The 15866-nt window shown below is 42.1% G+C and overlaps 1 protein-coding gene across 6 annotated transcripts in view; it reads right to left on the bottom strand.

The window, feature by feature from the left end:
* The window catches only part of sipa1 (signal-induced proliferation-associated 1), a 29825-nt gene that overhangs the window by 11943 nt on the left and 2016 nt on the right, over nt 1-15866 (bottom strand). For 4 of the 6 annotated variants that reach the window (XM_026327815.1, XM_026327818.2, XM_026327814.2 and 1 more), the window contains one exon: nt 184-1823. In XM_026327815.1, the coding sequence (XP_026183600.1) occupies nt 184-1297 (1114 nt within the window). In that variant the 5' untranslated portion in view covers nt 1298-1823. Of the gene's footprint in view, nt 1-183; nt 1824-2475; nt 2805-5485; nt 5559-15866 lie in introns of those variants that run through there. The other 2 variants (XM_026327817.1, XM_026327816.1) reach the window with 2 other exon arrangements.

Raw genomic sequence — 15866 nt, 5'->3', positions numbered from 1 at the left:
CCTCTTAAATAATAATTTTATAATAATTTAGTCATTTTTACACCATCCCTAATTGATGAGATAAAGCATGTGACAAACTTTACCCTGAAGAGTTGACCAAAAAAAAAGCGTCCCTGCGTAGTAAGTTGGACGTTAACGGATTTTTATCATTGCAATAGTAAAGTTGATGTCTACTACACTTACCTTTCATGTAGAAATATTTGCGATAGTAATGGGCTCCCAGATCTGCATGTTCTATAAAGTAGTTGCTCTTGCCCTGTTGTTGGATGTGACTCTCTCTGGGCTCCTCCAGGACCGACACTGCGTCATTGGGGGTCCGCAGGCTCGACCCGAGTCCCCGTCTGCCCTGGGATTGACCCAGACCCACCTGCTCTTCTCCTCCTGTCTCGTTGCGGAAGTGGGGGCAGCTGAGCAGGAGTTCATTATCGTTGCCGTCCCCTTCGTCGAGCAGCAGCGACTGCTCGGGGTCATCAGCATTCCCGCTGTTGCCTCCCCCACCCTGTGCAGGTGAGGATGGGGTGGCCTGGGAGACAGGGCGCAGCTGGGAGGCAGCTGAAGCCCCTGAGGTGATATTCTTTTTCCTCCCGATGCTGTCTCTGTTAGTGGCCGCCTCGGTGAGGTCAAACAAGATGCTCTGAACATCGTAGTGGGCAAAGTTCCTTACCCAAGCTCCACCACCAATGTTGTCGTTTGGACCTGGTTGAGGGATGTGAGGGGGCACAGGTTTGGTCTTCTTACTTAGACCCTCAGGCTTCGGTGGCTTTGCAGGCTTTGGGGAGTCTCCTGTGGAAAGAGACAGACCCTGAAAGAAGCCATCAGGCTCTGGAGGATTGCCATGAAGTCCTAAAAGCAGGAAAGGGTCTTTGAAGCGGAGGGCATTCGGACTCAGGGGCCCCTGGTCATCGGCGCCCCGTTCCTGGACTTGAGTCTGTCTTTCCAGTGAGGACAGGCTGCCATATTCCCTGTGTAGCAACAACCCTGAGTCCCCCTGAGCCCCCGCACCAACCTTCTCACCAACTGCCCGAGCTGCTTTCCCCCCTGCTTTCCCAGAGGAGTCCAGGTCCCCTAAGGTCACATCACTATTACTTCTCTGCATGATGTGGCCCCGACCCACAGACCTCAGGTTTAGCCCCACAAGACTTGGTGTTAGGCTGTCGCCATCAACTCCCTCACTGTCTCTCCTGGGGGGCCACTCCACTACACCTGCTTCCCGTTTGGGGTCAAAGTTGACAGTGGCGACAGGTGGCCGCATGTTCTGACGGCGAAACTTGCGGATGAAGAGGTCATCTGACTGCATGGTGCCTAAGAAACTGACTCCAGCACAACAATCTTTTTTCCCCTTTGCTTCAGGGCTTTCTGCTCTCCCAGTCAAATACGTGTCCCAGTCTCTGTGGTGCTGGTGTGAGACAGGAGCGATGTGTACGAAGAAGAAAACTCCCTGTGAGTGAAAGTCACAAATACAGTCCTCATTCACACCAATTAGGTTGGTTGAACCTTCTCAACCTTTGGGTTCTCATATATGTCTCTGTGAGGTGCCACACTTTGTTTTCACATGTCAACAAGTCCTTAAGTGTAAATAATGAAGACTGAGGGGAATATTCAGCTGGTTTTTGTTGCTGGTGTCCTTCCAGGGGTGCAGATGTGTGTTGAGGTGGTACTCCAGTTGCGGGGTGCTCCTTCCTGTGGAGTGAGGATGAGAGGATCATCACTGGAGCCCGACTCTGCGTCCTCTTTGTAGAAGAGGCTCGGTCTGTATCAACCCTTCTAACATGGCGTCCATTTGTCTGCACCTTTCAGTGCCTGCAGTCTCATCCACTGGCCACCTGTAGAAAAACAGAAAGAAATGGCTTTTTCTAAATCTTTACTATCATTCACTCACTCACACTGACACACACACACACGTATTTAGCTTAATCGACAGCTTCAAATTCAACCCAGAGCAGCTCATCATTGTGTACACACACACGAATGACTTTGATCAACAAGCACTGAAGTTCAACAATAAAGCAGCAAGCAGGTCTGACGTGTTTTACTGTATAGTGATGCATTGTATCTATGTTTTCTTTCATTATTATTCTTTCCTTTACACACTTTCCGCTTCAGAGTTTCCCTAAATAGTTTCATAGCAGACGTAAAGCTGACAATAGACAGTACTAACACAGAGGGAGGGGGCCTTCCTGGCTTACCGACCGTGTGCCAACATGCAAGATGGAGAAGTATCAACTGTCTCTCACCCTCGCACATATTACACACAGACACAGTTTTGTGGTGTGCAAAGATTATTTTCAATATCATATAACTAACAATGAAAAACATCATTCATGACTATCAGTATAGTGTTTTGAAGCAGCAAATAAGACTGTTGCATGTATTTTAAAAGCAAGAGTTTTGTGCTAAAGAGCATGAACCAGTGTGCTTCCCTTTTTTAAGTCCAAATACAGTTCAATCATTTTCAAGTTCTGAAGTGAAACTTACCATTAACGTAGATTTTGCGTAAGTGTTGGATCAGATTTCTGTCATCGTTTCTCACTGAGACCCTGTTTTTGACCAAACTGACCTCAGTCAAATCAGACTGAAGACTTCTGTCGCTCTCAATAAGGTATGAGGCTTCTTCCTGTCTAGCTTTTTTTTTTATGCATCTCCTCTCTCATGAGTGCAGCCTAAAGAGCAGGTGCAGTGGTGCACAGCTGCTACCAGAAAAGCCAGTAGCACACACACAGTGCACTTCCTAGACACCTACCCTAACCTTTACCATTACTATTAAACACCTACAGAACCCTAATCCTGATCTGTACTCCAAATTTGTGGTTACATTTCCTTTTAGCAATCGGCATAAGCAAAATTTTGTACACACAAACAGAGAAAGACGTGCACACATACATACGATACAAAGAAAATGGTAATGAGTAAAGTGAGGAAGTGACGGAAAAAAAAAATCTTTGTTTCCCTTTCTCAGCTGCTCTCACACACTCTGAACGCTGTATATCAGGACACGTTTGTGTTTTTTTTTTTTTTTACAGGTAAAAGCCTTTAAACAGCTGGAAACAAAATATGAAAGTGGTGTAAGTGTTTCACAATCAGAGGTTATCAGGAGTTTCAATGGAGTGTCCCAATATGCTAATGTGTTACATGCATTTACATTATCTGGAAGACCTTTTGGTGCCACTCGGAGGTGCACTCTGTTAGCAGGAAATGTTGTTGAATGCAGATTTAACCCATTTCTCTCAAAGGGCTTTGTTAATACTGAAGTGAATTATGTCTGCTCTTCAAAAAGAAAACATGGCTCAGGCTTGGTAACACCCCTTTTATATTGTTTAATGCAGCGTTTGATCACTTTTGGCATTGTCTTCCACACTGGTTTTCTGGTTATAGTCAATAAGAGTGTTGCTGGACACATGGTAGATGGCACATTTTAGTTCTGGGGAAAAAACAAAGTTATTATATTTGATCTGAAGCCCTAACATTTGACTTTTTTTTTTGCCTGAGCAGTGTGCCACAGTAATTACACAAAACAGCAGCGAATATCCAGAAAACAGACAAACATGACACGGTGCTGATTTACTTCCTAACATCCAGTGCTCTCTTTCCACAGTCATGATGTGTTTACCATCAAACCATCAACAATGATATGTATTCAAGTTGGTGGTGTAATGCACCAAAACAATCTACAACAAATCATCCCTGAGCTGCAAAAAGCCTGAGTATATTGAGCATGTCTGATTATATATGAAATACTAACTATTAAGTTATATTTTTTGTAATGTAGCCTTAACACTTTCTCTACAGTGCCAGTAACTCTGGACCTCTATAACTATTTTATTATTTTATTATATCATCCAAGAAAAATTCAAGAATTCTGACAATGGATTAGTGAATACAGACCAAATGAGTGCCAGCTGTTGACTGTACTGTATATAGGTGGCTAGTATTGAATATAGGTCATATACAACTTAATATGTGAAACATCAAGCTATAAATAAACATGCATGTCTGCATGAGCTCCTGTGAGGCTCAACAGTAGGCTATGCTATGTAGATATAGGGAAGCTGCAGAAGTGGACAGTTGAACACATTTCCACCCATGTGCGTTTTCCCACTGGTCCACACAGAGCAGCCTCTGTGCACCATCTATATGTCTATTGTGAGCTGACATTAAAACTCTGCTCATGTTACTTTCTGGGAACTCTCAAACAATCCTAAACATCGGTACAAATGTGAGCACAGCTGATGCTCAGTCCATGCATATCTGCAATTATTAGGTACAGCATCATTTCACAGTGCTTTAAAAAATTATGAGCAATCAGTTTTCTCTGCTGTCTCAAAGTGGGAGGGTAGATCATTGGCAGCAGGTTCCTTTAAAAAAAAGAAATAAATAAAAATCACAGATTGCCTTCATGTTGTTCCAACAACAAACTGAACTTCCAGGGTCAGCCAGAAACATTCTTGCTCTCCACCAACACAGCGAGAGCTGAACTTCCACTTGCTGCCTTTGTACAAATCACATATTCCTGATCTTCCCAATACCCCCCAACCCATGAATCAGTCCCTGTTTCCATAGCAACCTGCCCTCTACCACCCACTCTTGATGTGGCTTCCAGTCCACCAGTGCTTTACAATAACCCTGTTTGCTCTAATCGGACGATGAAATGGTTCCACTTTTGTCAATTTAGCCCAAGACTGATGATGTTTGCGTCACTGACCTTGGGTGCTCCCTAGTCTTCAGCAAATTACTATAAACAACAAGGACAAAAATATCCTGACATAACTTTACTGCTTGTTTTTAAAACACGGCCTAGTGATAGCTGACTGAATCATTTTAAGTTGATTCATATTTCAGATCTTGAATACCGAATACAGATTCTATAAAAAAAAAAAAAAAATGTTGTAAGCACAGATATAAAAATATCTAATGCTTACAGGAAGAAGGTGGTTAGCAACTCTAGCAACTCAATCTGTTCAGGGTGAGAATACAATGGTACTTCCCACAAACTGGATTGGTGACGTTAGCAAGTGGCTGTGCCAAAGTACAGAGCGGAGCTACCAGTAAACTTTGAAATATGAACACACACCAAATTCATCTTTTCAATTTAATGCACTATCTTGACTTAGGCCAGTTAATTGACTGCCTTAAAATCTCATATTTAATTTGAAATTTGTAATGTGCTAAAGATATTTTTAGCTCCTTGTCAATGAGACATATTACGCTTCAGTGCTAATCAAAATATAAAGCCAAAATGTTCTTAATTAGTCAGGACTGAATTTTTCACCGACTTTGAAGAGGAATCGCACAGAACCTGGATCACCAAGTGCTTTGCATGATTCACATCTACATAATCTGTCTGATGATTTAGCGTCTATTCAGTGCTATTCATTTATTTTTCATCTGTGTTTACCACTGTGTGATGGCAATAAACACATCCCCTATAAATCAGACTCAAGGACAGGAACACAAAATGATACTAAAAGCAAGACGATTATTTTCTTACCATTTCTGATGGTGTGTGATGTCTCTGATTACATTTTCTCATGCTGGTGTGAAGGAGCACCAAAGTGACCTCCCTGTAAATTGAAATTGTCCAATGTGTGTTACCACTATAGAGAAGTGTGTGATATACTTACGTAGAAGTACAACCTGAAGAGGAACTGAATGCCACCCCCCGCCCCCCAAGTTTCTGCTCTATTTATTTGAATACCAATTGTATATTTTGTGCTGCACGCATGAGCCTGACAATTTAAATGTTGTTGTACATCCTCTCAGCACAGGATCAATGAAGCTTATTCATCTAAAAAAAAAAAAAAAAAAAACTATCCCTTTATCCAAAAAATGCCTCCCTGTGAAATAAAAAAAATAACAAAAAAAACACATGAATTACTGATAACCAGTTCAATATTTTCCCAGGATATTTCTAGCTGAGCAATCCTACAAGCATAAACCAAACCCTAATACAACTGTAAATGGATCATACTGTAACAGCAGGACTGACTGAGTGGCAATAAAAAAGAAATGAAGGATATTATGAAGGCTTGAGACAATAAACAGCAATGGGAAGCTGTTTCTTTTTTAAAAAGCTTTCACTACAGCTTACTGTAAACGTGCATGGTTTTGGTCTGATGCTATAGCTTGCCAGTTAAAAAGCTATTTTCAGAACAGGACCAAAAAAATAAAATAAAGAAAAACTTTTCCATTCTCAATCTTGAATTTTGTGTCATGAACACGCTCACAATCATGCACTAAAAATAAAGCCGCAGACTAAAGGAGATTAGCACTGAGATGGTACCGACACTGTGCATGGTTCCATCGCTTTCTAACATAAATACATAAAGCCAAAGCACAAAACAGCAGATCTCTGTCTACACAGACATCGCTGCCACTGAAAGTCTTTAAAGCCGATAATAAGTGGCAGCACCCATCAATTATTCTTCCTCTCTTTACAAGGAGCAAATTCTCCATACAGTTTCAGTTGCAGGCGCTCGCCCACATTCATTCTGCTCCATGTCAGTTGATGGAAACCATGCATGACCCCTGATGCTCCCTGAGCCACATCTCCACCACCACATCAACAGAAACTTGACCCCTCACTGGGCTGGTTAGCAGAACCACTTTAATACTTTGTATTAAATGGTTTTGAGGAGGAAGTGCACAGAATTTGATTTGCTGCAGTTTGGGGGTGATTTATACCTCCATGACATATGGCTGTATATGTGCCATATAGGCCTCACTCATATTTCCATACGTTATCTGTGTATAAACACTCTAAAACCCTAGGCACTCTCCTGCTAGTCACCCAAATTGACTATAATTGATTCACCACATGAATCCAATGATCACAACTTCAGTGTGTACTCAGACGGTCAGACTATTTTTTTAATAAGAACAGCTATATGCTCAATAGTTTGCACTGTCCTCTGTGCAGCGCTATTCAAGTATTGCAGCAATTAAAAATAATGAGCAGAATAAAAGTTTCTCTGTTCCTCTCTTGCACCACAGGATCAGTCTAGCTGATAATCTTTTTAGAAATTTGGATCATCTACTAAAACCACTGGGAGGATGGTGCCCTCCGCAGAGCCGCACATGGTAACAGAGCCTGTCTCATTCCAGAGAAACTCAATAATGCATGCAGACAGCAGTGTTTAATCCGGCATCTCAGAGCAAAACTCAGTCAGTGGACAGTAATGGTCCCAGCACTGTGCCCATATTCACAGATAAACTAGATTTTATTTTGGCTCATCTTTGTGTGCCGAACTCTTGTGCACAGTATATCAGAAGTAACTGACACTGTCGGGTTCTTAATGTTGCCTCATCAACAAAAGTTAAAACTCTGCTTGAAACAGAGCACAAGAGGAAATGATCAAATTTGACCATCAGCATAATTTTATCTGCTAGTAAAGGTTATATATATTTCTTTATTCTTCTTGAATCAGATTCACTTTGATGTGATGCTTGGTTTTAGTGACATCAATAAATAAGGTGCACTTCCATGTTTAATGTGAGACAAGGTTAATGGGCCTCTGGTGTACTATGTGAGAACACAGACTGAAGTCAGAGGAGAGATGAATTAGCCATACGCTGTTTTTGGGGAAGTCATGGCCGCTTGATTTCTTTTACACCCACTCATGCAAGTGTGCGTCCTGTGAAACAGGAAGAGATGAATGACTTTTGAACCCTGAGAGGATGGGTGTCGTCATCGTTTCGACTCAACACTTCCACACCGATATCAGACCGCCACATTGCAGCAAGAATGAGTAGCTTTTGTTTTCTGCCAATAACATAAGTCAATTTAATTTGAATTTAACTGTAGTTTTAATGTTAAAGAAAGACGGCGTCCCGCTATAGATGACTGAGATTTGATCTGTGCTGCCTTCAGGTGAAGCTGCAGAAATCAGCTTAACAGCTTAGCAGCAATTAGATGTGATCTTCCAGCAGCCTTATCAACTCTATCACATCAAGCTGCAGCGACTGTTTCAACCTGCGGCTCTGTGTCCTGTTTATTGTCTTCATGTGAAAACTGAAGATGAAGGTTGTGAAATACACTGCATCCCTCAACATATTAGGAAAGCAGTGTTTCAAAGCAGCAGTTTTGTAATGACACTTTAAAATTATACATTAAGATGGAGAAAGCAGCATATACACCAAGATCTGGCAACATGCATGTTCCCGCACTTAGATGTGTATGTAACAAGGCAAGTAAATGTGTTTTCAGCTCAGATACACACTTTGAAATCTTGCTTAAGTCCAGCTTTACAGTGTGGAGGTCAGTTGCTCGAGTGTCAGTGTCTATCCTCATAGGTTAGTTAAAAGCTGCCTTGCTGCTTCTTACCCACAAGGTCTAAATCAAGTCCTAATAGTGATTGATTTAGGGAAATTTAAAGCCAAATTCAGTCTCACTCATTATTGATCCAAAGTGAGCCTGCTACATGTGAGATCAGGTTTCATGCTTTCCTGCTGAATATGTGACCCTGAACTGACCTGGTTACAGTGCTTTTAAGTAAGTAAATGTATATTAATGTGGCTGGATCAGATTCAGAAAATGAGTTCATTCTAAAGGCCAACACTTGCTCTAGGCATCCTCAATCCCCCCCCCCAAAAAAAAAAACACACATACACACACACACACACACACACACACAATCAAAACCCCCTGCACTTTACCACACTGCGGACTGTGAACTGGGCCACGTCCAGAGGCTGCTAAGTGGATGGCACTGCAGCACTCTCTTTTTTGGTAATGTGTTTTATCTCTCTTTCTCATTGAAACAGTTTGCAAACATCAATCTGAGCTATTGGTCCCCAAAGACACAAAACCCTGAATCCCAGGCACCTTGTGCTCAATGGGCCGTTTTAAACAAAAGAGCACAGCTGCCAAGGTGTCAGGAAGAAGAGCAGGTTTTTCAATAATCTCAGAAAAAAAAATCCTACTTTCAAATGTTTTCAATGACAGAGAACAGCAACATCCTGTTATTGATAATCATTCATTTATGTGCTATGCAAGACATCCTCCATACATTTTTATGGCTAATGATGTTTTCACAGCACTTCAAGGAGATGCTGACAGATAACAGAGGAGCAGTTACATAATTTTAAGAAGGTGCTGGTTATTATTTCCTTCATATACTGTATTATTACTGAAGCAACACAACATAGAAAAAGTAAGCAATCGCTAGACCCGTCTTCTTTCATTTGTCTTGTGTCAGTTATGTCACAGCATATTGATGGTAATTCGATCTTCTAGGGATACAGTAACAACAGGTTCCCCCCTTTACACTGTCAGAAAAAACGTCACATTGGTATTTAGTTATTAGTTTAAAAAAAAAAAGGCATCATAGGCTCAAAAAAGTCTGGTGGGGAACAAATTCAGCTATTAGAAATGTTAAATGTAGGACCAATCAACAAAAAGCTAGTAAAACGCTGTCTTTGTCTGCACCAGCTCTGCTGTATGGCACAGTTGTTATGGATGTATGTGGAGGTCAAACCCCCCTCTGGGCTCTAAAACTCTCACATCAAATACCTTTAATTACAAGGAGGTCTGGCCTTTTTTAAATGTGCCTACCAAAAATTAAAACTAACTTTTCTGCCTGTTAGACTATTAATGAAGCAGAGGAGCGAGGGTTAACGGGGATGTTAATTATTCATTGGTTCGTTCCTCCATTGTCCACTCTTGAACCATCGGCAACGTGCAGACGCAGACATTGATTTGTTATGATTTATACCTCATTCTATGCCTGAGTTCTGGACACACATATGTCTCATGTCTTACAGTGAACAAGCATGGTTACAGTCATGTAACACGTGACCTCAGTGGTGGCTGGTCCAGTTTCAGTTCTTTCTTCGTCAACTGCTGTCAGTGGGGATCAGAGCTGCAAATCAGTATATGTGGACGTGTATGTTGATTAATAAGTGAACCCCCACCTTCTGTAAATGCAATGAGGAAGTATGCTCAGAAAAGTTTCTTCTATATTATTTTCCACATTTAAGTCTAACTTCCTCTTATAATATAATACAACTAAAAACCAATGCACTCGTAAATACAATTTCAAGAGCTTTTGTTTCCGACACAACCTAAAGTACATGTTGTTGTGCAACAGCAAACGAAAGTCCCGAGCTCACACTATTGTTTCACATGTTTTTTGCCATGGCATCAACACTGAATGCTGGCAGAGCACTGCCACTTCCTGTGTATCTGAAAATACACCTTGTAGAAAGCCACGTGTGTGATGGGGGGACGAGCTGAGAAATTTGAGAGAGGGGGTTGCAAATGCACGCACGTCTTTGTGCACCTTTGCAGACTCAAGAAAACAGTTTCCGAGCCTTAAAGATGTGTCACTCTGTCCACGCGGTGACAGGAAGAGCAGCTGTCTCTCTGCGACTGCCCTGTATGTGTGTGGGCGTGTGTGACAGGGAGAGGAACTGACCCTCAGCTTGATGACTGTATCTATTATGTGGAGCTCAACAGTTCACTGTTACCCCCTCCGTCATCTGCGCAAGCAGCTCTGAGGCAGAGGAAAAGAGACTGCCCAATATTGCTTTAATAGCACTGTGAATTGTTACCCTACCTTGTCTACTTTCAGAGGAAGAGACACTGACCTTCTCTGCTTCCTCAACTGTCCCTATTGTCCTCTGAAATGTAGCCAAATACCAGTGAAATGGCTGCGGTGTCAACAATCCCAGAACATATCTCCCATTTCTCAGCTGAAAATCTTTGTTTATGGGCGTATATCACCAAAAGGTGTCTACAGTTACTCTCTGCTTACGACCTGAGGATAAAACAGTGGGAAAAGGCCACCTCTAAATGGTTGCCATCAAATTTACAAGCTACACTTGTTCCATCTGTGTCCATTATGTTCCTAGTGGACACAAATTGCTATCGTTATTTGCAGAAAAAGACTATCGTCTCTTGCAGACTTCCACAGCGCAGACATCAGTACAGTCAGCAATCAAGTTTTTCTATTTTCTGCAAGTCCACACACCTTTGACACAGAAACCGAGGTCAGTCCCAGTCGAAGAAGGAATTACAGTGACTTCTTACATAAGAGGGGGAGTGTCTGTATGTGGTGACTGTTTTGTCATTTTTCTCTTCCCTGACAATTAATAACTTTGTTCACAGTAAGTTTGCTCAAATTATGAAGATCATTACATGTAAACAAGCAGATGGGCAGCAATAGTGAAGTGTTTTGATCTAATGAAACTCACAGTTTTGCATGGAAGCCTGCCTCTACCTCAAAGTTAGTGTGGCTTTCCATACACCTGCACATTGCAGGCAAGCACTTTCTGCATTTTGCATCCTCCCTCCTGCCAGGCAGCCTCGTGACATTTACACCAGCAGCTCTGCACCTTCTGACCTACATAATAAACAACAGCAACTCATGCACGAATATGCTAACTAAGGTGACGCAGATAGCAGCTGATTTACTGTATCTTTTCCATCATCTTATGCCCGTATGTTACAGCCGGCTTTACATGTCACAGTCTGTCACCAGGAAACTGCTTTGTATTCTGTGAATTAACGGTGTGATGATTCTGAGATATTACAGAGCAAACCTCCACATTTGTAAAGTTTATCAAGTTATGCCTGGAACCAACATTATTTCTGCTGTTATTTTATTTTTTTGTCACTGAGGTATAAAATTGTCACATATTTATGTCACATTAATAAAAATGACCATGAATAAAGGGAGAGTGTGGTAGAAGTTCATTTCGAAGCAAACGTCAGACACCCCCCTCTCTCCTCACCCCTCTGGCCTTCTTCATATTTCAGTCACATCTCTCAGTCAGCTTCCTGTGTGAGGTCGCTGTTTGCCCCCGTAGGGCTACAGGCAGCGCAGCACTGAAAGGTACATTGTAAAACCTCATTCTCCTCTAACTTCTTCATTAGCTGTCCTTTTTACATGTAAATGAAACAGTTGAGGTTGCAACTTCCTCCTCATAGTTTAGTCAGAACAAAGCGGCCCTTCTGACCAAAATAAATACGTCCATATCTTCTTATATTTCGTGCATCAGCCTGAGAATAGAATATGCCTCACAAAGGTATTTTTACTGTTCTCTCGGTGTAGGATTTTTTTTTTTGATGTCTATCTCCAAAGTATGGCAGCAAAGTGATGTGATTGGTTTTGGTCTGCTTTCAGTGGCTCTAAATACCCTAGAGTGCACTTGCCCTGTAAAAGCAATGAGAACAATGAGATGGAGCCAGTGCAGCGATTAATGCTTTAATGTATGTATGACATAACTGGGAGGGCCACTGTGATTAAGGACAATAAGCTTCAACATTTGTCTAAAAGAGGGCATTTTACATCATGTGAACATGGTATAACTACAGGGATTTTTATTGTCTGAATACAGTGGAGGTACTCACAGCAGATGCTTACATAAATATGTCTCATGAAGAAAGCAGCATCCACAAATTTTAGGACTATTACATCAGGGTTTTGTTGTTAGATATGCCTCGCTCAATATTTTATTCTGTCTTTTTCTCTCCATAGAAGGTACAGTGATTATCAAAACTACTAACTTCTATTTATCTAAATAGGTCTAAAACATCATTCACTAAGAGTGATTATGGCTTTTCTCCTTGAAGAACCTATTTCTTCCTTCATCCTTGACTCCGCACTTGAACACTCAATTTTGTGAGGGGTTTCATATGGGATATTAATGACTGCTATTCTCTTGTGTAATTTGGAAACTCTAACAAAACAGTTTTGTGCAGAAAGTGGGTGTTGTAAATTATGCAGGAACATTACAAAAGCCGGACTTTAAAGACAACAGAGACTCAGTAGCTAGTAAGAAGCGAATCTCACTGAATATTTGTCATACTAACTCAGCTCAACTGTGCAGTCCTGCTTTGTCCAAACACTCTGAATGACTCATTCTTTTACATTTTAAAAAAAATTCTACTCCTGCTTAATTGTGCAAAGCACTACTGGACAGTGAAGCCTGATCTTCCACCACCTTCTAACAGCAGCCAGGTGACAACAAAGCATGAACTAAGAGGATCCACCCAGCGGCTTACGCTGCCGGCATTCTGCCATCCGATGAGGGGAAGGCTCCGCCTGTCCAACTGCCTTCCTTGCTGAGCCCCCACAGGGAGCCTGCTGGGGTGTAGCCATGCAAAATGGCTCCAAATGAGAGGAATGATATGATGCTGACTCAGAGCAGAACAAAATCTGCCTGGTAACCTCACAACATGTTCATGTAAAGCTCAATGACTGAGTGCAAACAGATCAAACTCACTTTGCCCATATCTCTGCAAGACCTCTGACAGCTTGTATACAAGAAGACGGGCCTGCTTGTATTGTGCAGCACAAACTAATGTCAGAAATGACATTTTCCTAACCTGCATTTTCTTTTTTTTTATCAGATGAGACAGCTGATCGTGGACTGTTGTCAGCTATTTTCTGACCTCTGTGAATGTGGAGTCATTTTAAGAGTCACGGCATCATTTTGTGCCGAAACAGGACAAACAACAGAACTGAAGTTTGAAGCCTGGCAGCTTGAGAAGACATTTGCCTGATTCTACTGCCCCTGACAATGACTCAGACTCGTGATGCTGCTAACAAACTATCACCATCATTATTCAGGCTAAAACACACAGAGGTTAATCACTTCCCCACCTGCATCCACAGAGGGCAAACAATGACACCATAGCTCTCCTCTGTACAGATGTTTGTATCTCTTTTTGTTCACACAGTGATGATGCTGATTATTTCTGATGTCAGAGTTCGGCATAAACAGGGGCAGAGATGGTCTATAGGAATATTTTAATGCCACTGCCCACCAGATGAGAAGACAACTAAATCTGGACCGACAACATGACACACACATGTATACAGTCAAGCTCTCTCTGCTCTTGTTTGGTGCAGGAAATAAAAGTAGGCCGATCGATTCAAGTCTCCTCTGACTCTGCTCCCCTCCTACTCAACCTGGATCAGTACGAGCCCCACAGAGGAGGCCGCTCGCAAGAAAAGATACCCAGAGGTTGCAAATGACTGCACTAAACAAACAGAACCCTTATGCATACCATCTTTTTTTGGGGGGGGTTGTGGACATGTTTTATTTAATTTACACAAATATCTTTAGAGTCACACATATAAACGTGGAATAAGTGTTTGAAAATTTCATCTTGTTAACTTTCCAGTACTCGACATGCTACATAATCAATCCATTAACACATTAATCAATAATGAAAATAACTGTTAGTTGCGGCCCCAATTCCAAACTTCTCTCGTCATCGCTCACATACAAAGCTGTAACTGTTTTGTAAAAACAGGCAGATATTTAATTTGCAAACACGTGTTTATGGAAAATATGAAAACCAAAAAGCACTAATTACTGAACCACTACCAACTCTACCAAATAAAATATATTTAATAAGAAGTTGGGTTTTTTTTTTTTTGCCTTTTGTTAGCTCTAGTCATGACCATAGACTAGATAATAGATTTCACTGTTTGAATGTGCGGTGCAGTGGATGCCAGCAGAACAAAAGTCGACAGCAGCTGGGCTGAGGATGAAAAGGTTGCTTACTGTTATCGCTGTTATGTTAGTGCACTTCATGCAGACATATCATTTTCCACAAAGAAGAACTGCGGGTAGGAGCGAAACAAGGTAGACTGTCACACACACATGCATTTGGCTTTCTATAGTTGTGAGGACCCAAACTGACGGTACTCATTAGCCCCTTCCCCTAACCAAGACCACCCCATCTAAATGCCCAACCTTTACTCTAACCTAATTCTGACCTCAACCCTGGAACCTCTGAAGTTGTGAAAATGACCTCATGAAGTAAAAATGTCCTCACATCAGTTAAAATTTGTCCACACAAACACAGAAATTTACACACACCTAACAACCCTGCATTCAAAGCTGACCCCGATGAAAAACATCACACCCTCCTGCCAGTCTAGCCAGGAATACAAACACAATACCATCAAGTCACATGACATTTTCACACATCCTTCCTTCCATCATGTCAGATCGAACTGCATTTTAGCATTCAAAATGCTAATGTCAACCACAGAGAACGTTGCATGAGGAAACATGCAGCTCATTGTAAATTAAATGGCCCATCTTTTGAGGCACTGGCTTATGTAAGCTGCTGCTGTTTGTCAACCCCCACCCCCCCAACTCTCCATCCCTGCCTTTCTTTCCCCTCAGCAGCCTCATCTAGTCCCTGAAACCCAAACGTCTCGTGAAGGGCCATCCCAAATTAGAGAGTGCAGAAGGTGGTGAGGAGGATGAGGAGGGGAGGGGAGTCTGACTCCCGCATCCCTCATTTTCTCTGCCACCTTGAAAACAACACCCCAGTTCTGGTTGTGGTTCTCCATTCCATCATTGTCTGTGCACATCACATGCAGTAGTGCTACAATCCTCTTTATCCACACAAATCCCCTGCACACCCCTGGCTGAATGCTTTTTTTGTCTTTGAAAATATGTACCAGGAATATTTCCTGCTCCTCTTTTTGTTCTAGTATCTTTTTTTTCCTCCCTCTGCCTCTTTCATTCTCTCAGTGTCCCTCCATCCATCCATCCATCCATCCCTTCCCCTCCTCCCTCCACCTTACCCTCATCTCTGAGTCCTGCAGCCACCAGAGCTCTACATCAAGGTTTCGCAGTGGCTTCTTTGCAATGTCATAACACTGTTCTTAAGACAAACCTGCCTCATTGGAGAGTGCACAATGGAGAGAGACAGGAAAGATGATGGGGGGGGGGGGGGGGGGGGGGTTAGTGTCGGGAGAGAAGGAGGGGAGGCCGGGGATGAAATGCGACAAAGGTTGAGCTGGATTCAAACCTACAATGTCGTGTGTGAACGTTATGTACAGGGCACCTTAGCTCACAGACTAAAATGCCTTTTTAAAGAGCTGACAACAACACACTGGTCA

Source organism: Mastacembelus armatus, chromosome 14, assembly GCF_900324485.2.
Source record: "Mastacembelus armatus chromosome 14, fMasArm1.2, whole genome shotgun sequence".
Classification (NCBI taxonomy): domain Eukaryota; kingdom Metazoa; phylum Chordata; class Actinopteri; order Synbranchiformes; family Mastacembelidae; genus Mastacembelus; species Mastacembelus armatus.
This window is presented reverse-complemented; position numbering and strand designations above follow the sequence as displayed.